The sequence below is a fragment of the Onychostoma macrolepis genome, chromosome 03 (assembly GCF_012432095.1).
Source record: "Onychostoma macrolepis isolate SWU-2019 chromosome 03, ASM1243209v1, whole genome shotgun sequence".
In the NCBI taxonomy this organism is placed as follows: domain Eukaryota; kingdom Metazoa; phylum Chordata; class Actinopteri; order Cypriniformes; family Cyprinidae; genus Onychostoma; species Onychostoma macrolepis.
Window position 1 is genome coordinate 32300637 of NC_081157.1, and position 25304 is coordinate 32325940.

The 25304-nt window shown below is 38.4% G+C and overlaps 1 protein-coding gene across 6 annotated transcripts in view; it reads left to right on the plus strand.

The window, feature by feature from the left end:
- Positions 1-10053: 10053 nt before the first annotated feature.
- cntnap1 (contactin associated protein 1) overlaps positions 10054-25304 on the plus strand; it is a 35687-nt gene continuing 20436 nt past the window's right edge. For 4 of the 6 annotated variants that reach the window (XR_009270435.1, XR_009270437.1, XR_009270436.1 and 1 more), the window contains exon 1: positions 10054-10455. Coding sequence is in view for 3 of the 6 variants with exons in the window: in XM_058771680.1 (XP_058627663.1) it covers positions 10392-10455 (64 nt within the window). In the remaining 3 variants the exon portion in view is untranslated. Of the gene's footprint in view, positions 10456-17290; positions 17340-25304 lie in introns of those variants that run through there. The other 2 variants (XM_058771677.1, XM_058771679.1) reach the window with 2 other exon arrangements.

Genomic DNA, 25304 nt, shown 5'->3' on the forward strand with positions numbered 1-25304 from the left:
CTCCCTCCCAAAAATCCCAAATCACTCTGACAAAAAAACTCTCACAGCCCATTTCATTTCCATAAAGTGCACTGTATGTGTCCCTTAACCATCTCCCTTGTGGACACATTCTGCTGCTCTTTTACAGGAAGTTGTTGTTTTACTTATGAGAAAGAAAAGTGCCACTCTTTTTGTTCATGTTAATGCCATTCATCGTGAACCTCCTGGTATTTCCTTCTGTGAAATGTTTCTCTTATGGTCACGGCACTGACAGAACAGGATCTGAGACACTTCTCGGCTATCTGATAGTTTGCTGATTTCTGTCCATTGTGAACTGGCCTAGAAAATTAAAGGAGAAAGGAGGACATAAACAAAAGCAGACCTTATCATGTCTTGCATCAGCGTCGTACAGCAATATCCAGGAAGAAAGGCACAGATCTGTGAATGCATATGCAAACACAGAGATATGTTCATATAGGGCTGGTTGGAGCACAGGAGGAATAAGACAAAACAATGGCAAAGCAAAACAAGCAGCGAGAAAGATCCAGCACCCAGCATCTAGACGCCCTCATACTGCATGGTATATGCACACACAAGAGGGAGAAAGATAAGACCAACCTCTCTCTTATGTTGAACATAAAAGAAGATATTTTGAAGAATGTTGTTCTTCGTCAGTTCTTGGTCCCCATTGACTTCCATTTCTTTCCCTATGGAAGTCAGTGGGGACCAGCAACTGTTTGGTTCTTCAAAATTCCTTGAAATATCTTTTTTTGTGTTCAACATAAGAAAGAAACTTATGCAGGTTTGGTACGACATGAGGGTGAGTAAATGATGACAACATTTTCATTTTTGAGTGAACTATTCCTTTAACTCTCTTGTTAACTGTAGGCCCAGACAAAATGTGCAGAAAATCTGTGGAATTCACCATTTAAATTTGGTAAAATAGTTTAAACTGAGCTGACAGGACTAAACTCTTGGCAGCTAAAAGTACAGATGCACTGATATTCAAATTCTAGCTAAATTTCTTGTTAAGAGCGAAACCGACAAATGACTGCTAATAAAATTATATACAAATTAAATTATTAGTAATTATGTAATGTTATAATAACATATGTAAATATATAAGGCATGCACAATCCCCTATATCAGCTGAAACAGTATCTTTAATATCGACTGATAGAAAACATTTTTAAAAATCTCTAATAATAACCAATTTTACCATTATATTGTACATTCCCTGCTAAAACATCATTAATTAGCTGCAATATATAATAAACTATCACTCAAGTAGGGATGTGTAGAACTCATAATGCTTCTGATATGCTGTGGGTAGCTACATTTTATTTCACAATTCTGTGTGAGAGTGCCTGTTTTTAATAGAGCATAATGTAAACTAGAGTGAAAATGCAAGCTTATTAACTTTTTCATCCAAGCTTCAAAAAGCTATAAATTACCCATCTAATGTTTCTAAAAGCATCCAAAATCCAGTATATTTATGAGCATGTGTTTACGTTCATTTACATGGTGTATGCGCTCTTAAAAGAGGCTTTCTTACAGGTTTGCGTGTGAGCAGAAGTGCATGGCCCGTAACTGTAGGGTAGACCCACTGGTTATTAAGAGTTAAGGAAGGGTGGGCAGTCATCCAGAGGCCTTGCTCTATTTATAGCCTCTAGACTGTGTGAAAGTACTCAGAACTCGTACAGAGCTGCCAAAATCCCTGAACTTCTGTGTGTGTGTGTGTGTGTGTGTGTGTGTTTGCATTTTGCATGCATCTTTATACATGTGACAAAGTATTAAACCATGTCTGTCTAAAAGGAAGATTTCAACTTCAATGTGCGGTAGGGGCAAGGAAAAGAAAAAGGAAAGAAATGTTGGCACATTTAGGGTAAATAACCAAGGGTCTGTTAAACTGAGTGGAAATCTGTGTGTGTTCCCAGATCTCATATAACTGTGCTGTGATTTCATATGCATAAGGCCTCAGAAAAAGCTTGGCTTGCTTTGCTTTAGGGAAGGGTGGAAGCCACAGTGAACAATCATAGAAACCTGCAATTTCACCCCAAATACACACACACATACTCACATTAAAACATATGGGTGAATGAAACCTATTTCAGTATTGAGGTGGGACCGAACTGTTAACCATCAGACCAGTGTGTCGAATTTACAAGCTATTGTGGTCAAATGCCTGAGCAATTATGACTGTTAATGAAAGACATTAGCTTGCTGCTTAGCCTGCAGACACGCACACAAGGAGACGTATGCAGACATCGACATATACACACATTCATATTGTATGTATAGCTGTGCACGCAGTCTTTCGCAAAGATACAGACGGGGCAGCCAAGAATAAGAGACTGTGGGTCAAAGGGTTGGCAGGGCGTCCACATGCTCGCTGGATCAGTTTGCACTTGGAGAGTTCAGTAAAGCTTCCAGCACACACAGACAATCACACTGCATATACAATATACAGTCCATTTGTCATATTGACGCTTTTACAAAGCCTTAAGCAGCTGGAATGAATTCTGGCACTGGTGGCTGGGGATTGTGGATTAAAACTCGGACCCCTTTTATTTCAAATATTTACTTCGCACGTCACACCACATACATCATATACACACATTCTCCCTTACATTCAATTTGTGTGCACTGAAAAAATTAGGTGTTTGTAGAATGTCAGAAAAAGGGCAACAGTTTGCATTGTTTTGTTTTTTTTAGTTTTGTTTTCTTTAATGCGTGCATAAATCCAGTTGAATCCATTCTTGTCATTGGGTAAATGTTTTGACTGAATGTAGAGTGTCAGGCTGTCTTGACTTAAAATTGTTACATATCTATTTAGAAGTGCGTCCAAGAAGAAGTTGTATGCAAATTGTTCTCTTTATTTAAATGGATTTAGTTTATTAATATTATATGCTTCATCTCAGGTTTTCTGTGTACACATTGTACAATGTGAGCATACTGTAAAAAGAAAGTGTTTATTATAATTAAAAAAAAAAAAAATTCACCACAAAAATAATGAAAATGTCAATATCATTATATCAGTTAACTCAAATCTGCTTTGGAGTACAAAGTGCTTGCTGTCTTAAACTATGACAATATCACATACTTTGTCAAATACTTGTTATGTGTGCAATGATGAGCCAAAAAAATGCCTTATAAAATTGTTAATGCCCTTGATGTCACCATAAATTTCATGTATTGGCCTAAAACCTCTGCAATCAGTGATCTTTTTATTACATAATAATGATATGTATGATTACTGGAATAAACTTGGCCCAGGTTTTTCCCTTTATTTATTTGTTTGTTTGTAGATTATTTAGGAAACTCATCTGCATAACTCTACTTGCAGTTAAAGTTAGTGATTGCAATAGCAATTTAATAGACAACAGACCAATTAGAATATAGTTTAGAGATGTGTTTGTTGTGTGTGTACCTGTTTTTCTATTCAGGTGGCGACTTAAACCTGAATACACACAGACTCATGGGGACTCGTGTCACAGTGGGGACCTAAATTGAGATCCCCACGGGTAAACAAGCTAATAAATCACACAGAATTAAGTTTTTTTAAAATCTAAAAATGCAGAAAGTTTCATGTAAGGGGTATGTTTAGGTGAAGGGTTGCACAGTATAAAAAGCATTACGCCTATGGAGAGTCCCCACAAGGATAGCAAACCAAACATGTGTATGTGTGTGTGTGTGTGTGTGTGTGTGTAATGCACTGCATTCATAGTTTGTAGTGTCCTCTATCAAAGCAAAATCATAAGGATTTATTTGGCTATTATCTAAAACCCAACAAGTGTGTTTCCAAACTTTTGTAGGACATGTACAGCTTAAAACATTTCATCATGACACAACATAGTAACTTAATTAACATGACAATAAAATGAACATGTAAATAAAACTGGTAAAAGCTCAAAGAACACAACCATATTAATAAATCATGTCCAAGAGCATTCTGGGAAAAGGGAAATTCGGACTGAACCACAAAACCATTTTTCTTAGTAGCCAATTTGAACTCCAAAATTCCAGCTGACCTGCTGTGCATGATATTTTGACTTGAAAAACCATAGTGCAAGTTCCAGACTAGTATTTGAACTAAAAAAGCGACAGGTATTTTTTCAGAATTATTTGTTTATCTAAGAATTTTTTTACTGTATAGACAGTGACACACACAAAAGACATATCTCTCACTGCTCACAGACATACAGCAGCAGCAGCTACATATAGTCTATACACACACACACACACACACACACGGTTTCATCTCTCACACGTCTGACAGGCCTTGCATATTTGGTCTCCCCGTTTGTTTGCACGCCAAAGTGTTTGTTTGATATTGACAGCACTGTGCTGACTATCATACTTGGCAGCGGTAACCAGTGTTGTGTTTCAGTGGTCGAGTCCAACGTGTGTGCTTGTGTGTCAGCAAGGGTGCAGATAGCATTTTGCATTCTTCCATATGCATTTGCAAATGTTTGCAAATTTTCCCCACTTGTAATTCACTAATACATCTCTCTTTAGGCTTCTGCAGTGACTTCAGTAAAATCATAGAGAGAATGGATGGGTGCTAATTTCATTTCAAAGGTGTTGGTGGATGGCCATTGACACCCTGATAAGGCAAACACTATTCTAGCCTGTGAGCTGAGCTGCAGTCATGGTTATTTAAAACTGTAAAGTGGAACTTGATGACAGGACTAGTCTGGGCTCTGTAAAATACAATACTTGCTTACACCGCTTGCACTCTAATGCGCCTGCTATTGAAACTCTTGCTGACAGAGCTAGCACGCTAACCTCCGCAGTGTCTGCATGCAGGCCCCAAAACTGTCCAAAACAGATTATTACTTGAAGGAAATTTGCAGATTTAGGAGGTAGTAATTGGTCATTTTCTCTTTTTAGATGGAAAGTTCTCTTTATTGTCTGTGGTAGATGGTGTCAGGCAGCTGGCCAATGCTTGCGGTCAGGATACTTATTTGTTTATTTGCCCATTAAACTCCACCACAGCCATCTTGTTGTAGCAGCTGTCCTGTCAGGGGATGATGAGCCACGGAGATGCTACAGGTGCCCCCCACCAGCACCGTCAAGACTCCGTTTGCCCCTGCTGGGCTGCAAAGCAGCTGAAGTGTTCCAGGACCTGACAAGAACAAAAATAGCTGGATGACATGACGCTCATTTTTCTCGTTTCTAATCATTTTAAATCTATTAATCCACTGAAAATGTAATTCATATATGCAACAACTTGTTTACACCTCTTCTATGGCATTGCTCACAACAATATTTGACTTGTCCAATTGTTCATGATTTACAGTATGTTTTACTCATAATTTCTACCTGATAAAATATTTTAGAGCTTGATGTAACCAGAAAAAATGATATTCGTTCTAAAAATGGTCATGGTGTTATAATATTTCATACATTTACATGACTTTATGGTCTAAAAGTCACATTTTTAAAATTAGGTTTCCTCATAGTGTATAGGTTTTCCAAGAACATACGAACCATGGTTCTTCAAAGAAAAAAATCACTTGGTGAGGGATTGAATTAAAATAAGAATTATCTTGATTTTTAGTTGTTTCAGCTCATTTTAATTATTGTTTTGCTTAAATCATTTAAAGTCATCTTGAGGCCTCCTTGAAAGTTTGCTTAGGCCCCCTAGGGGGTTGAGAACCACTGTTTGATGAGCATATTTTAAAAATGTTGAATTAAAATTACCTTTTGGTATTTTTGGTGCCTTTTTGATGTCAGAGTTATTCAACTGTCCTGATGTCATTTTGCATCTTACTATTATTTCATTTAAAAAAAAAAAAAAAAAAATGTTTTTACTTCTTTTCACTACTTATTAATATTCTAAACACTTTTATCTGACAAATCAAACCCATTAAAACAAAACAAAACAGGAAATGATATCATAGAGTCATTAATAGAGTCTGCAAGACTTGAACTGTATGTGGCCTTATGAGTGAGACATACAAAATGTGTAGTGTTTAGGGGTCCCCAGGACAGGTTTGAGAAGCACTGACCACTAAAGGCACCTCATGATCATGTGCTATGGTCAATAAGTCACTTAAAATGTTAGATTTACCTTTTATGTAAATTAGTGCTTTCAGAACTTGTCACATTTAAACTATTCCCTCCCTTTCCAAATTCTATAGCTTATATGACTTAGTTCCCTACATAAATAAACATGCATAAATTTCAGCCATTTGTATGCTTTTGTATGTAGACCTTCAAGCAAGTCTGTTCTGGATTTTCATAAACTTTTTTTGACAACTAAATGCCAACTAACATACAAAACTATGTGTTTTGTAGTACAAAATTAACTTGGAGGTCATATAATGCAAGTTTTTGCCTGATTTATCTTAACTTCGACGGACGACACCGCAAAACTATCTTGGGTATGTTTAGAGAATGACCAAGAGATAAAAATGCAAATACCCATATGGAAAATTCATATACAGCCTGTGACAACCACACACATGCCTACATAGGCTAGATCGTCTGATAAACCGTGAAGAAACTATTAGATCAAAGGAAAATCCAGCTGAAGGGAGGAAAACGAACAGAAGAGAATTGTTTAGGGACACGTGTGGTTTTATGTTCATTGCTGGGTACAGAATTTGTGTCAGAGCAATGCAGAGACTATGGAAATTATTTACAAAGCAGAAGAGATGAAGAGGAAGTGCATTTACATTTGAATGTATAGTTCCTACTGTCTCTATTTGCATGATTCTGTAACCTGAGCTAAAGCAGCACACTTTGTTAGATCAGTGGTTTCACTTTCCATCCAAAGATGTTTCACAGCCTGAGAGGGAGAACTGAACCAGAACCAGCTAAGCTTTAACCTGACGAATGGCTACCTTGAGACCAAAGCAAAGTAAAGTAAACCAAACAGCTGTGCGTATGCCTCAACGTGAAACTTCCCTCACGTGTAAAGACCCAAAGACAGAAATTCTGTTCCTCACTGAGTCACACGAACAGCTTTATTTCCTCTTTTTATTGGGGAGGTCACTGGTTGGAACAGAAAAGGGAAGTGGATATGATGGACAGTCCCAGATTGTTTGACCAGCTAGCTTCGTTTGGTAGTTTCTAGGTTTCTCGCTGGCATTTGTTACACTGGAAACCTCACGCTATGACTTGTGTGCGCCATCTGGTGCTTATATGAGGCATTTTATCAGTTCATGTCGAGTGCTAGTCTTTACTGTACATACACAAACAGTCTAAATCAGGGTTATTGCAGATAACTAAAACCATAAAAAACAACAACAACAAAAAACGTCGTTACTTGAAATAAAAGCCTAATAAAAATAGCCTAATATTGAACATATTATTTCAGTTTATTTTTCATTTAGTTTAAGTTGATGTACTAAAATAGCTAAAACTATATAGACATTAAAAAAAATTAAAATGATCAACACAATAAAATTGCTAAAACATAAACTAAAATTAAAATTAAAAAAGAACATAAAAATAAAAACTAATCCAAAATATTAATAAAAAGAATATTATATCAGTAATAATACTTAAATAACACTGGTCTAAATACAGAATTGATAATAGAAAACTTTTTTTTTCAAAAGATGATATTCTGAAACATGTTAATAACCAAACCGTTTTGGTTACTATATTGACACTGTATGGACTAAAACAAATAATAATATGCAGAAGAAAGAAAGTCATACAGGTTTGGAAAAACATGAGGGCGAGTAAATGATCACACAGTTTTCATTTTTGGGTGAATTATCCTTTTTAGGGGCTATTTCTACCTGGTATACTTTGTGTAAGCTAATGCATCCACCCAGGTTGATACAATAATATTAAATATTATAGAACAACCACAGGCTCAGCACCCACCTACATGCACTCACTATTAAGAATCTACATCCCCTCCAGAAGTCTGAGATCTGCTAGTGAGCGACGCCTCGTGGTACCATCACAAAGAGGCTCAAAATCACTCTCCAGAACATTCTCGTTCATCATTCCTGGCTGGTGGAATGATCTTCACACCCATATTCGGAGTACTGGATCCCTGGCAATCTTCAAGCAACAGCTGAAAACTCATTTCTTTCAACACTACTTGACTTCACCTTACACATAAAAAAAAAACTCTTTCTCTTTATTTATTCCTTCCCTTGCTAGCTTGTACTTATTTAAACAATGCCTGAGACTTGGTGTTACAAGCACTTCGTTTGTCGGATTGCCTCTTCAAGATGAATCGCTTTATGTATTCCCCAATTGTAAGTCGCTTTGGATAAAAGCGTCTGCAAAATGACTAAATGTAAATGTAAATAATAGTTTTGACTTATCTAATTTAGATGTTATCACAAAACATGATTTTATAATGTATGTAATGAATTCAGGACCTTAATCTCAAACTTATTAAACTAACACATTGACACGGTTGTGTTTTGGACTTGGAACAGATGGTGATTTAGGGATGATGTTAGGATTATAAAGATAGTAGATTTTGTCGGTGTGTAAAGAAAATCAATGCATGGATTTATCACTTAATCCTTTGAATCTATTGACTTCTATTTTATGTAAAAGCAATAACTGATGCTTTAAATGTATTATTCTCCTGCCCATCAGGATGCCCACATAACTTGATAACCAGTAATCTATTTTCACAAATCAAATAATGTGAAGTTTTCCTCAATTATGTAGCGATTGCGAATTGTGTGTGTGCATGAGAATAGAGACCTTAGGCCTATTTTTATTTTTTATTTTTTAAAGAAAGAAACATCTTAACCCACTGCACTGCAGATTGCTTTCCCATGCATATTCATATTCATGAATGAGTATTGATGTGTGTAAAATGATTGTAAGAACAGGGAGGGACTTTGGTAAATCCCAATCTGATTTGATTAGAAACACTGCAAATCCCCCTCTGCCCCTGTATGTGCCCTTGCTCCCACCCTGCTCTGTTGCTGTCCTACAAACCCACTTCTTAATCCCAAAGCCTTTTTATATCACAGAATCATGGACAGACTGCCTCTTCCAACACAAATCTGGATTTTCCACCCACCTTGTACATATGACCCCCACAAACAAATCTGATTGTAAGCAGTTGGACTGATTGTAGTAATGGACTTGTGCTCTCTGGGCAAACCCACGCTGCAGGGAAGGGAGACACGGCAAGATGTTGGTTGATGCCATGTTGTTAGATCTCTGCATTGGAATTAGTGCTGTCAAATGATTAATCGTGATTAATCACATCCAAAATAAAAGTTTTTGTTTACTTAATATATGTGTGTGTACTGTGTATATATTTATTATGCAAACAGTATATAAATACACACACATACAGTATATATTTTGAAAACATTTACATGTATATATATATTCATATAATTTATATTATATATAAATATATTTAATATTTAAACATATTTTTCTTAAATATATACATGCAAGTGTGTGCATTTATATATAGGCTACATAATAAATATACACAGTACACACACACACACACACACATATTATGTAAACAAAAACTTCTATTTTGGATGCAAATTAATCACGAATAATCATTTGACAGCACTAACTGGAATACAAGGGACAACTGTGCTGAACTATTATATTTCTCACATGACACAACTAAAAATATAAATCATTGAAATGGTGCATGATGCAATACTTCAAAGTGAGTGATGTCTGGATTGTGAACAAATCGAGTCAGATCTTTTCAATGAATCGGTTAATGAGTATTTGGAGTGAACTGAAGATTTGGCTAATTAGGTAAAATTTGTAGGCCTATTTAATTTAAATGGCTTATCAAGGCTGCAACAAACGTAAGTGAGACACATTGCAATAAAGAGTCCTTCTTAAAAAAATAATTTTTTTTTTAGATTTTAGGCCTGTTTAAATCTATATAAACTCAATTTATGTGCCTTGTCAATCAAGAGCAACGTAATCTCGTCATTACGTTAAAGAATCATTTTAAGAGGTTCTGTTCAAAAGAGCCGATTCACGGAAATGATTCGGACTTTCCATCACTGTGACGAACTGCTTGAGTCCAAAACTTTTATTTTTTCTTTCTGTTCTCATCTTGCGCCCCTCCCTCACTGCGAACCCGGACACTTAAGTCGTGACTGTCCACCGTCTACCCAGACCATACGACTGCACATTCCCTCTGTATGTAATAACAGAGAGTTTATATATGTATGACGACCAGACTGTCACAACTTTCCAAGTTTCAAGGAATTTGGTTTAATGAAAGTATGCGCGCTCCCGCCAAAGCGCAGCATCAGCACCACTATCTCGCGCGCGCGCCCGCATCTAACGATCGAGTCTATCGCCATCCCGGCCGAGAGAGTTAAAGTTGGCCGAAAGGACGGATAAACGATGCTGTACTGTCCGGTGACGAGGAGAGGATAACATTTGATTTACTCATCTAATAGCGACTCCATATCCCGGAGAGGATGGCTATCAAAATTCTTGCCCCAAGCCTTTTACTCTTTCTCGCCTTTCAGCATTGCTCATCACGTAAGTCAAACCGCAGATGCAAAATGCAGTGCAAATACAGTGTTTCTTATTTGCTATAAACGTGACTGTTATTCTCTATCAGGACAGGTGCATCAGTAAAGCTATGACATAATGATTTTGATCTTAAAATTGCGATATTTTAAGCTTGTATTGTTTTAAATCAGCGCGAGATTGTAAAAATGGTTGCTAATCCATATTTAGGTTAATAAGTCAAGAGGGTTTCGGCTGAAAGTAAAGCACTGTTGTAGTCCTGAGTCCGGGCTCGCGACTTTGCCTGTGTCTATGGGCTCTTTCTGCATTGCAGTGCTTCTGCGCGCTCACTTGGGCAAGTTTCTGCATGGAAAGGTGCGCCTTGCGCAGGGGACACGCGGGAAGGACACACCGTCCTGCTGTTAAACAGAGACCCTTGAAAGCACGTATGAGCGGAAGTAGCCGTGTCTTTAGTGCCTTACGGGGGAAAAGTTGAGATTATCCGTGTATTTGAAATGGCGTGACTCGTATTCTGTGAAGTTGCTTGTGGGAGCAGCCCTATGCGGAGACAGAGGGCGGGCGCATTAACTCACCGAACTCCCAAATTCACATGACGTAGAACACTGCATGCGAATCCTCACGTAAGGTTACCTTCAAGGCAGCATTTAAATATATCCTAACACAATCAGCATTCTATTCTTTGATTTAAAGAATCTCCGCAAAACACCACAGTTAGGTTGTTATACTGATAAAAAAAATAAAATATTTTTTTTAAGTCGCTTTGGATAAAAGCGTACTGCTAAATGCATAAATGTAAATGTTATTTTGGCGCAGTAAGAAAGCTTGTGATATTTTATCTTGCATGTACTTAAAATGATTTCCATTGTGTAGTCATTCTATAATTAAGGATGCATTTCATGTCTATTGATGGTAATTTTTCAAGCAATTTTTTCATATTTCATCTATTAAGAGAATGCCTATTATAATCTCACACCAATATTTTGAGCGCTCTGTTTCAGATTGCTTAAAATTACCCTGTTGTCCCTTAAATTACAGTTCTTGCAATTTAAAAATGAGTTTAAATTTAATTTTCTTAAAATATTCTTATGTCAGCAAAAGTTCTGACAAAGTGGATATCCTTGTTTATATATCAGCTCTAATACTACATTTGCTAATATTAATTAGTGACTGTTTTTCAAAACAGTGTTAGCATGAACCATAATAGCACATTGTATCTTGAAACAATGAGGTTTTGTGAAATCCCAAAAGTGGGTTTTTGCTAGGCTCCCACTTCACTACGTTGACAACAATGAGAACTTCAGTATGACGTATTGTGAAAAGAAGATAATCCAGGCAGCACTGAGCAGGGAAATGAGACAGAACAAACAGGGTATTTGGCATAAATCTTTGGAAGGGAGTGGAAAATGTCCAAACTGAAAACGGGTGCTCTGTTGACACAGAAAAACTGCTTGTAAATGTCATTTTTAATGAGATTGAAGATACCATGTCTGTCTGTATGCTGATTTTAGGGAGCGTGGTTGGTGAGATAATGATAGAGAGTACAAATGTTGTGTTTTGGATTTGAAACAGGGCTACAGATTTGTGTTTGTGTATTTTTAGTCTGTGTCAAGTGGGTGCGTGTGCTATGTAGAAAGATGTGTTTTGGCGTCTTGGATTGACTCAGTATTTTGAAGTCCTTTTTGAGCTTATCTTTTATTTCATTCAAAGACTGCCACCTACTGTGCTGCAAGTCTTGTTATGAATAATTCATGCCAACGTGACCCCCCTGGTTTCTATTCACCATGATAAAAATGTAACCACAGCCTCTACACCTATATGATAGTTAAAATCTCAGCCAGCCCAAAGAGATTGATCTGAACTAGCAATCTTAGTCTAGACCCATGTGTACTGCGGCCTCTTCCCAGTGATGAAAGATAGCTCACGTGATATGCACTCGATAGAGCAAAGTGCTGCGTCAGCCTGCAGAGACTGGGGGAGTGCCTGTAATTCAACACATGTGTTACAGAGAGGGAGAGAGAGAGAGAGAGAGAGAGAGAGCGTTCAAGGAGCTGCTTCACATGTGTCACTGTTCTCTCTTATCTTTGAGTGGAGAGCAGCCAAGGTCTTTGGAGGGAAAGAGGAGAAGGAACAATTGAGAGTGAAAAAAATAACATCACAAGGGAGTGAAATGGAACCGTTTAAAATTCAACAAGGCGTTTTGCAAAAATTAGAGCACATAGAGCACAGATTGAGTGAGAGGGAGCAAGAGACGGATTATTTATAGATTATCAAGAGTTAAAGGGTTAGTTCACCCCAAAATGAAAATTCTGTCATTAATTACTCACCTTCATGTCATTCCAAACCTGTAAGACCTTAGTTCATCTTCGGAACACAAATTAAGATATTTTTGATGGAATTTGAGAGCTCTTTGACCCAGCATAGACAGCAACGCAGCTGAAATGTTCCCAGACCCAGAAAACAAAAAATCAGCATTGTTTACGTTCAGGAGAAAGCATGCATCGTGGTACTTGAGGACAAGAACTGTTGAATAAATTATGCTATTTTGTTTTCTTTGCGCACAAAAAGTATTCTCGTAGCTTCACAAAATTGAAGTTGAGCCACTGAGGCAACAATTTAAAGGCGTTTTGGTGAGATCTTTAGATGAAGATTGTTGGTAGCCATCTTAACTATGAAGCCCTCTAAGACAACCTCATTGTGTCCCAAATGACTCACTTTTACTATAGGCTAGATCAGTGGTTTTCAAACTTTTTTCAGAGCGACCCTATTTTTGACTTGTTAAATTGACGCGACCCATATTTATGTATGTATGTATTTATTTATTTAGAAAGAAAGAAAGAAAGAAGGAAGGAAGTAAAGACAACTGCGCTACAGACCGATCTCGAGTCGCACTGTAGAGCTCTGGAAGCAGGGCCGGATTATCCATAGACGGGATTGGGCGAGTGCCCTGGGGCACCAGCCAATAGGGGGGCACCAAGTGATTACGATAATGACAAGACCTTTAAAATATTTTTTCATGTTTTGTATATATTATTTTGCTGGAAGAGATACAGATGCATAGAAAATGAACAGTTAATGATACAATATACAGAGAGAATATCAAATATATGCACGCATATAAAGAATTGCGATTGGGTCAGGTCCCAGTGTATTTGCCCCTCCCCAGTCAGAGTCGAGCATATTTATTCACAAATGGATAGGCAGCATCGACTTGGCGGTTGTGCGAAACGTAAATTTAAAAAAAGAAGAGAAAATATCATGACACATTGCCAGGGCTATACAGGGCGACTGAAAAGTAGCTACTGTGTGCGACTATCAAAACATATTTAGGAGCACCTGTGCGACTAACCCGATCAGCCAACCCATTCTCACTCCCAAGGCGTCAAAAACTGAAGCATGGTCAAACGCCTTCGCGTCACTATGAAGACGCCAAAAGTGCCCCTAGGCGTCATTATATGACAAAATAGGAACTCCATTGCTTTCAATTGCTTGCTTTATCGTCAGGTCAAGACGCTTATGGAAAATGACAATCGTTCTCCGCCGTTGTTTTCAGTTGTTTGTCTTAGTTTAATGGTTTGCATGCATTTGTAAAAAATATAAATAATTTTATATACATTTATACTTTTATTGGAGCACCTTACCCACCCCTACCCTAAACCTACCCACTTCTGAACAACATAAAACACGTAACAGTTAACAGGCAAATGTAAGTTAAGTCACCGGTGTTTATTGCAAAACTGCCCATAAACAAGCAGTATAAAAGCATTACAAACAAGTCGTGCTGCATTCCAGGTCTTCTGAAGCCATACGAAGTCTTTATGAGAAGAAGAGAGCAAAACATAAGGTTTTAATCGCTGAAAATGACCCCGCTCCGTTAACGCTCACATCTCATTCAAAAGATACTCAAGTCCCGTAGCATGACGCAATTGGTCACGAGACACAGAAGAGCCAATAGCCTGTCAGAACAGCAAAACGCAATCGGTCACGAGACACACAAGAGCCAATAGCATTTCACAACCAAGGCTTCTTCTGGCGGCATTTTTTGAATTCGCGCACAGACTGCATACGGGATGAGCTTAACGCGTCTACTCCTCTCACAAATCAAATGTTTTGCCTCGGAAGACTTGGAATATTAATATTTTTTGAATAAATTATGACAGTAGTTGTATCTGCCTGTTATATCTTGTGTTTTATTGACAAATTTAGGGGCAGGGGTTGGGTTATGTGCTCATAATGTGTAAATAATGTAATATAAATAAAACTGTTGTGGCTGTTTACATTGAAAAATCACACCCCAACATATATGCAATAATGGCAATGTTATTACACAATATATAATTTAATTATGACGATAAAATTCCCAGTATGGCGTCGGCATATTGACGCTAAGGGTTTCCTATTTAAAGCAACGGAGGACCCTGCAAGTCGAAAAATGACGCTAAGGGGTACCTTGAGCGTCAAAAAGCGACGCCAAGTGGTCCTGACCAAGCTTCAATATGTGACGAGTTGGGTGTGAGAATGGGTTGGATCAGCATAGGCTATTTGTGTTTGCGCTGAGAGGAGCTTCAAAGATTTCTACTTGCGTGTTTGTGCAGCGTTGAGTAATGTATCGCAGACATATGTTGATTCCTTGAATGCAATGTTAATCAGAATCCACTCACTGCTCAAAATACTTTTGTTCATTGCTGAGTTATGCACGCTCACAAATGCTCTCGTTATAACAAACAAAGTGTAGATGGTGTAAATAAGAGATTCGTTGTGCAGTGTAGAGAGCTTCATTGATTATAATGGAGTTTTGGATTGACTCAGTATTTTGAAGTCCTTTTGAGCTTATCTTTTATTTCATTCAAAGACTGCCACCTACTGTGCTGCAAGTCTTGTTATGAATAATTCATGCCAACGTGACCCCCTGGTTTCTATTCACCATGATAAAAATGTAACCACAGCCTCTACACCTATATGATAGTTAAAATCTCAGCCAGCCCAAAGAGATTGATCTGAACTAGCAATCTTAGTCTAGACCCATGTGTACTGCGGCCTCTTCCCAGTGATGAAAGATAGCTCACGTGATATGCACTCGATAGAGCAAAGTGCTGCGTCAGCCTGCAGAGACTGGGGGAGTGCCTGTAATTCAACACATGTGTTACAGAGAGAGAGAGAGAGAGAGAGAGAGAGAGCGTTCAAGGAGCTGCTTCACATGTGTCACTGTTCTCTCTTATCTTTGAGTGGAGAGCAGCCAAGGTCTTTGGAGGAAAGAGGAGAAGGAACAATTGAGAGTGAAAAAAATAACATCACAAGGGAGTGAAATGGAACCGTTTAAAATTCAACAAGGCGTTTTGCAAAAATTAGAGCACATAGAGCACAGATTGAGTGAGAGGGAGCAAGAGACGGATTATTTATAGATTATCAAGAGTTAAAGGGTTAGTTCACCCCAAAATGAAAATTCTGTCATTAATTACTCACCTTCATGTCATTCCAAACCTGTAAGACCTTAGTTCATCTTCGGAACACAAATTAAGATATTTTTGATGGAATTTGAGAGCTCTTTGACCCAGCATAGACAGCAACGCAGCTGAAATGTTCCCAGACCCAGAAAACAAAAAATCAGCATTGTTTACGTTCAGGAGAAAGCATGCATCGTGGTACTTGAGGACAAGAACTGTTGAATAAATTATGCTATTTTTGTTTTCTTTGCGCACAAAAAGTATTCTCGTAGCTTCACAAAATTGAAGTTGAGCCACTGAGGCAACAATTTAAAGGCGTTTTTGGTGAGATCTTTAGATGAAGATTGTTGGTAGCCATCTTAACTATGAAGCCCTCTAAGACAACATCATTGTGTCCCAAATGACTCACTTTTACTATAGGCTAGATCAGTGGTTTTCAAACTTTTTTCAGAGCGACCCTATTTTTGACTTGTTAAATTGACGCGACCCATATTTATGTATGTATGTATTTATTTATTTAGAAAGAAAGAAAGAAAGAAAGAAGGAAGGAAGTAAAGACAACTGCGCTACAGACCGATCTCGAGTCGCACTGTAGAGCTCTGGAAGGATGCTCTGTTCCAAAATCAAATCACTGTCGGTGCTTCTGCAATTAGTGAGGGTGCTTGCCTTCATGCACATCTATTCTGATATCATATTTTGCCCAGTCCATATTATGATTATCACAATGTCATTGCGATTTCGAGAGAATATGTGGTTGTCACTTCCGAAACTTAGTACGCCACATTGGTCCTCTTAGCAGCATGAAAAACGAAACTTTTATTCAAATTCTGAATGGAGGCTATATACAGCAAAGAAAGTGCGCAAAGTGTGCTTCCTTAAAAAGCTGTCACTCATTTCAGTTTATCACGATCTCTAATTCTGCTATAATCAATGAATATGTCAACACAGCACAGTTAATCTCTTATTTACATCACCTACACTTTGTTCATTATAATCAGAGGATTCGCGTTGCGAGCTTCCAGAACTCTGGACTGAACAAGAACCCTCGAGTTCTGAGCGGTGAGTGGATTCTGACTCACTAATGCTGAGTTCACACTGCACAATTTTCAAACTCGTCGGATCGCTGTTGTTTTCACACTGCGTGACTATCTGGGGAAGCATTCAGTCGCTGCTGTGTTCACATTGCACGATGGATCGGCGACAGGGGCTTTCACATTGCACGATTTCACAATAGGAAGAATCGCCGACAACTCTGATCCGCAAACCACGTTTCACAACAAAACACGCGCGAGAAGTGATAAGGAAATAACGCGAGAACCTGCGTGCGCGAGACTGGAAGTATTAAAAAAATATAGCCCGCAAATTGTCTGTGCGCTGATTTCCAGCTAAAAAAAGAAAAACAGATTATGCAGGAGGGAGATGCAGGGAACAGGGATTGTGTTCTGCAGAGTGGTAAATAATACTTTTGCAGTAACTGTTATGCTGATGTTGCGGTTGTTCAAGCTTTTGTGCGTGTTTCTGTATGATATAATTGTACATATTAAAATACTGATATGGTCTATAACTCCTCACCGAACTTCCCTCTGCCCTGTATCTTTGTCTCTCATTGGCTGAAGGTCATCGTGATGTAGTTTTCAGTCAGAAATCATTGCACACAGCGTGATTGTGAATCGCCGTGTAACGTGGCTGACGAGACGTGAGACGTGCGGATCCATGTGCAAGCTTTTATTTAAAGGCATGGTCATAAATACAGGCAGGGTCGAAACAATGGCAAACAGGTATGGCACGGACAAGACAAAGAGTAAACCTAGGGCAAGCGTGGGTCGACGATCGGCGAACAGTATCAAATGTGGCAAGGCAGAGAGATAATCCAGGTACATGAGCTATAATCCAGGCAAGGGAAATAATCAGAGTCGAACAGGAGACAGGGTAAACACTAGGAACACAGACTAGAAAACAACAAAAGTTCCAGATCGCAGCTAACACTAGGGGAGTGAAAAACGCAGAACAATACAGGAACTGAAAAGAAACACGGAATGGCACAGAAAGGGTTAATCCAGGAAACACGGGTTAGAAACAAACACAGGTGAACAGGTAATCCAAGACTATGATACTGACAAGGGCTCTGTAGAGTAGCTACAGCTAGAGGAGCGGTAAACGCATACAATACTCAGCAGTGAGGCAGAGAAAGTCCAAGGTTTAAATAGAGTGTGTGATTGCGTGTGCATAGGATCAGGTGTGTGTGATTAGTGCAATGAGTGATTGGTCACAGCTGTGATATCTGTGCAATGGATGATGGGAAATGTAGTTAGATGGTGAAGTGCAAGAGTCCATGTGATGAGCGGGTGACCTCTGGTGGTGAGGGAGCGGAAGTGAATGGACCAGATTCGTGACACGCCGACAGCTCCAGATATTTAGCATGTCAAATATTTCACAGGCGTCGGCGACGTGTCGGCGATTCTCTCAGATCGCGTCTTTGGTAATTCACACTGCGCGATTGTCACTGGCGTGAACGAGCTCCGATTTGCCTCCGATATCGGGCATTTGTCGGCGATTTATCAAAACCTGTCGGCGAGTGAAAAATCGGGCTAAAATCGTGCAGTGTGAACTCGGCATAAAGCTCCTCTGATTGGCCATTGCGTTATAGAAATCAACAGATATGTCTCTGATTTGCTACAATGTACAACGCTCCAAAAACAGAGCGCAAACACAAATACACATTTGATTCTGACCTGAGGCGGCTGCCGGTTACTTTCGTTTTGTTGTTTATGTTATTTAATTGCTTCTTTCCTGAGTCTTGAACTTGGTTACGTTTTCCTTAAATCATCCTGGCGACCCATTTTTTTAAAGTCTTTTGAAAACCACTGTGCTAGATTCTCAACTGTCTAGTGTATAAATAGTATAAAGGTTATTTTGTCATCCAGTGTATCACAACATGGTGTGTATAATGATCCAGAAGGACGACGATGAAGAAGAGTTCAATAATATTTAATGTGCAACAATGGTAGATTAGTAGACCCGACAAAGACACACCGAACAGAACTAAATACACAAGCAAATGAGGATAATTGATAAGACACAGGTGAAGGAAAACTGGGTCAAGGAACACACCAGGGATGAAAACACAACAAAAAAGTCCATGGGTGTGATACCCACATTTCCACATTCCACTTTTTTGTTTTGTTTAACCCTATAAAGCCTGTACTGTATCATGTTTGAAATGTTTGATTATGTTTATTCATGTTTTTGCTATAAAGTTCTTAATGGTTTTTATGAAGTAAATACAAGAATAACTTTTATATTGTTTGTGATATTTTAAGATGAATACTTACTGGACTGAAGCAGCTAGGTTTACTTGATTATACGTACATAGTTTTTAGAAAAATCATGTTAAAATGTGAATATGATACATCATCTCTTATTTGTATTGCATTGCACTGCATTGCATTATTTGTTTTGCCCCACAGAGCTTTGATCATAAAACTATAGCATTTAATTATCATGTTACTAAGACATATTATTGGGAGATATAGGTATATTTATATGTTCAACTGATATTTAGATGCATTTTATGTAAGTAGTTTGCTATGCAGTTAGAAAGATTTCATCAGAATTCAACAACAGCACCAAATTGCATATATTTTCTCAGTTTGGGCCTCATACTATTTTTTGCCATAAAAGCTTAATGTATCAAAAATGATGCTCAACCAAACGCACACCTGCAAATATTTTTAGTTTTTATTGTGGATATTATTTTTTTATTTTTTTTACTATAGATTAATAAATTGTGCCATTACAAAATTACAAAGAATTCTTCATAGGTTTAAATAAATGTGTTATCCCGGAATTTGAAGTGAAGTTCTTCTTTTTGGAATGTATGGTGTGAACACACTATTCTATAAAATGGGATAGGATAGTGCGCAAGTGGGACACACCTATTGTTTTAGCCAGATTTCAAAGCAGAATTGCTTGTGTCCTTCACAGAGAAGACAATCCCAGAATGCAATGGGAAAGGTTCACTGGGGGGGATGAGATGAAGGTGAACAAAACAAGGGTGGTTTATATTTGATAAAATACTAGAAATTATTGGTTATAAATAGTCCAGTGTTCATCCGATTTGTATGTGTGCTGTGTTTTTGTGATTATTAAAGAATTGCACTGTGCAACATGCTAACATCAAGCTACTGAAATCGATGGTGTGGCGAGCATCCTGTGCTGTTTGCAAGGTGTGCACAATTGCTGACTGAGTAGAGCATTCTGAATCCATCACTTATTAGCTTCCATAACAGTTAGGATGCTCCTTTAGAAGGCAGCTGCCTATGTGGGCTATATAGAAGGTAGCTCACTAGTAGGTTTTTGAACAGAGCTTTTGTATTTAAATAGGCAAGTTTTGCACAAGCACGTCTATGTGCAAGTCTCAGCATATATCTCCATGACCCTGTCATTGCTTATTCCCAGTTTACCTCACAGCTCTTCTGCACTGAGTGCTTTAATAACTGTAATGCTTCTCCTGCAGGGCAGGCACTCCTCTGCTCTGCACAGCTGTAGTGGGGAAAGAATAGCACAGGGTGGAGATCATCGATCTCAGAGCTGGTGAAGAGGGACAGACAATCTCTGCGTCTCATATTTTACAAAGACAGATGGGGCTGGGTCACATTGAATCGATTAATTTATCTGCCTAATGTGAATCAGAATACTGCACTGGTGCTGGTGCTTTTGGGACAGTATGGAAGTGAGGCTAATCTTAGATGAGAGTCTTCAACATGGATCTTGACATGGATTTTTTTAGCTTATGCTTATAGCACTATATTAATGTCTTTGCATTATTATGATAATTACTTCGAAATGTATTCAAATACCTGTTGATATACAGATTCATACATTTATTTGAATATAATGTATCAATGTCCAAATGCTACTGATATCATAAAATTCAACAGCATGAATAATTGTCACCTTTGACTAGAGAATCAAGGCCACATCCTGACCAAACCCACACCCACACACATGTTTGTTTTTGTGAAAAGTGGGGACACCCCATAGGCGTAATGGTTTTTATACTGTACAAACTGTATGTGCTATCGCCCTACACCAACCCTACACCTAACCCTACCCCTTAAAGGAAACTTTGTGCTATTTCAGACTTTCAATACACTCCATTCTGTGTGATTTATAAGCGTTTTGAAAAGTGGGGACATGGGGTAATGTCCTGAAAAGTCACCTTCTTCTTGTAATACCTATGTCATACCCTTGTCATTATACAAATTTATGTCCTCATTTGTCACAAAAATGCACGCACACACACACACACACCTTCTTTGACCAGCCAAGGTCATTCTCGGTCAGCATGTTTTTCACTAGGGAGTCATATCTCAGGGAACAGATGTGCAGCTCTTCCCATGGATCAGCTGGAATAAAGGAATATTCACAGGATGTTTCCACCACAAGCCATTTCTTTCAGAAGACTTTCATAATGGAGTTCATGGCTTGATGAATCCGGCTAGTCAAAGGCTGAAAGATGACAGAGCAGGGGACTTTGAATCAGATGGGAATTGAAATCACTTGAGAATAAACTAGATGACTCATGCAGTTTTCTGTTATATTCCTTGCTTTCGCTCTCCATCTCTCAATTTCTCTCTCTCTTTCCATCAAACTGTTTCTTTTTCCACTCTGTTCCCTCACTGGCAGTTGCAGTGGTCAGAATACTAATAACCTCTGCTGTGTTGAGCAGTCTGACCCCTGCAGTCTCTTTGTGGTAGCTAAAGTTAATACCTTGTTAAGAAATACACACAATTAAATAAGAACATTACATAATGGACTTCTGTTTTTTTAGAAGTTAATTATAATAAAACAAATTAAGCCTGACCCAATCATTAACTGTATTCTCGAAAGAAAACATTGTAACTTACATTGTAAGATTGTAAGATAAGATGTTATTTATGAACCATTCTTCCCATTAAATACATCCCCAATGGTGGTTTTAAAAGACTGATAAAACATCAGGGAACATTTTTAACAGGATGTTGTCGTTGTTGCAATGTAATTGACCTTTTGCAGGGAGTTTGATTGACAGGCAATCTGTCCAATTATAATGCTGAATCTGCCATTTTTGTCCGACAAACAAACCAGACAGGAGAGCAGCTTAACGTTGGTGGACTTGAGCTTGAAAAATGGTGTGCATTGACGTCTTTCAAGATACCGTCTGATGTTCATTTATGTTTATTTCATGCTATAACTATCAAAGAGGAAGAGATGATTGTTTCATATGCCGCTTGAACTGAGGCGGCATGTTTTTACCCCCATGTTGTTCCAAACCCTCAAAAGTTTCGTTTGTCTTCGTAACACAATTTAAGATATTTTGGATGAAAATCGGGAGGCTTGTGACTGTCCCATTGACTGCCAAACAATTAACACTGTCAAGGCCCAGAAAAGTATGAGAGACATCGTCAAATTAGTCCATCTGCCATCACACCACACGGATACGCTGTTTTCGTTCAAGTCAAAGTGTGAATAAACGTAGAAGATATATCCGTGTGGTGTGGCTGACACAGAACAGCGTACACAGTTTGCGTCCAGCGGATATTCTCCAAAATGGCGCTATGGTGACGCAGAGAACACAAATTGTTGAATAAAGTCGTTATTTTGTTTTCTTTGCATACAAAAAGTATTCTTGTAGCTTTGTAAAATTACGGTTGAACCACTGATGGCAGATGGACTATTTTGACGATGTCTTTCTTACTTTTCTGGGCCTTGACAGTGTTATTCACTTGGCAGTCATTGGGACAGTCACAAGCCTCCCGGTTTTCATCCAAAGTATCTTAAATTGTGTTCCGAAGACAAACGAAGCACAGAACTACAGGTTTGGAATGACATGGGGGTAAAGGATTAGTGACAAAATTTTCATTTTGGGTGGAGTAACCCTTTAAGTTGTTTGTTTTTGTGTCTTTCTGCCTTTAGTTTTGTCTTCAGCAAATTAAATGCATGCTCAATCAGGTTGAGATCAGGAGATTGACTCGGCCATTGCAGAATATTAATTTTTTTTACCTTCAAAAAATCCTGGGTTGCTTTTGCTGTATGTTTTGGGTCATTGTCCATTTGTACTATGAAGTGCCATCCAATCAGCTTTGCTGCATTTGACTGAATCTGGGCAGACAGTATAACCCTATACACTTCAGAATTCATCCGGCTGCTTCTGTCTTCTGTCACGTCATCACTAAACACCAGTAAGCCAGTGCCACTGGAAGCCATGCATGCTCATGCCATCACACTGCTCCACCATGTTTCACAGATGATGTTGCATGCATAAGCTGTTCCAAGCCATTTCCATCCTTTTTTCTTCCCGTCCGTTAAAATATATTGATACAATATTTTAAATTGTTCTCTGATATCTACATAGAAGGTATGTGGCTTAGGTAAGGTCAAAAAAATCTCCAGAAACAGTTTTACATGTCCATTTACAACCCTAGGAATTCTCCCTAGAATGAAACGGTCTGTTATTGGCTTATTTGGAAGGGTCATGAATAATAATGTTGAGCTCTGCTCTGATTGGCTGTTTCACAGTGCAGCTCATTTCAATAGCTTACAGGAAGGAAACACAGGGAAAATATATATATTTCAATACTTTCTCGCACAGTTATATCGTCGGGTAATTATACTGTAAATAAAATGCGGACATCAGGGAGCCGCTATTAATATGCTGGGCATTGAAACTGCATTCAAATGCAGGATGGCGTTATAGTTTCACTTTCGCTTTCGAGATTCGCGATTGCACGAACTCTGTTTATACTATGGAGCGGCAGTACCACACATTTTACAAGATCAGATGCTTGTCAGTGGTGCTCAGGATCTGTAAATCATTCGCCATCATCCTCAGTCATCTCTCCTTACTCTGTTTATGTGGTAAGTGAAATCTTATGTACTGTAATGTAACAGGCTACCGCTAACAAGCAGCTAACCATGTCCCTTTAGTGGCTCGCGTTATTTTATTAGAACGCGTTATTTGTTTTCCATGCCTTTCTGAATACAGACACCAACCCATCCCTGCACTTCACATCCCCTGCACAACCTGGAACATAACATTTATTTCCATGATCTGCCATTTTCGCTGTTGTCCTCGCATGTTTCTTCACAATAACTGCAGAACTTCTGATGGTTCGGCTGGTGGCTGGCCTCGAACATGGGCGTGTATATGCAAATGTTGGGGGCGTAACTATTAGTGATCCCAGTCGGTGTTATGTTCTGATTCGCCTATTTTTCAGTGGTCTTTTTTATTCACGAGATTTACATAAGAAGGAGGAAACAATGGTGTTTGAGGCTCACAGTATGTCATTTCCATGTGCAGAACTCTTATTATTCAAGTATGCCAAGGTAAATACAGTTTTCCATTCTATGGCACCTTTAAACCCTCTGTATTTGCTCTCAAGAAGTCTTCTCTTGATTGTAGACTTTGACAGTGACAAGCCTACCTCCTGGAGAGTGGATACTTCTCTTGGCTGGATGTTGTGAAAGGGTTTTTCTTTAGGATTCTCCGATCATCCTCTGTGGACATCCATGCTTTTTTATGTTTCTGAGCTCACCAGTGCGTTCTTTTTTCTCAGGATGTACCAAACGTTGATTTGGCCACTCCTAATGTTCCTGCTATCTCTCTGATGGATTTGTTTTGTTTCTGAAGTCTAACAATTGTCTGTTTCACTTGCATGGAGAACTCCTGACTGCATGATGTGGGTTTACAGCAAAAGCTTCCAAATGCAAATCAACACCAGACCTTTTACCTGCTTAATTGATGTAGAAATCTGTCCATGAAATGGCTTTTGAGTCAAATTAAAGCTCAGAGTGTGCACTTTAAGCCCATATTCATTATTTAACTGTAATTTAAATATGTTTTGGTCAGCAGCTAAAATAATAAAAATTGTGCCTGTGTCCAAATATATACATCTTCAATAAGGCATAAATAATCTCTTCGTTTTCCAGTTTTTTTATTTTAATACTGTAATGCTGCTTTGACACAATCTGCATTGTAAAAAGTGCTATATAAATAATGGTGACTTGACTTGACCTTCAGTATTTCTTTCTCAAATGAACCCCATAAATATGCTACTCTACTGTCTGTATGCTGTTTACTTGTGCTATTTCTATAACCTAAGATATTATCGCCTTATTTGTTATGTTGTACTACTCCTCCCCTGTTGTTTCATTGGATAAAAGCATCTGATACATGAATAAATGTGAATGAATACAGTATTTTGGGTGGAGAACACAATTTGACTTATGTTGTTTGTAGAGCAATGCTATAATTTTGTCCGTGAATTACAGGGCCTATTTGTCTGTGTCCACATGTCTGTGTCTTGCCTCTTGGTTGTCTTTTCATCTTGGTAGCTTGTCAGCAATCTCTCTTCATGTCTTCCTCTCTTACCCCTG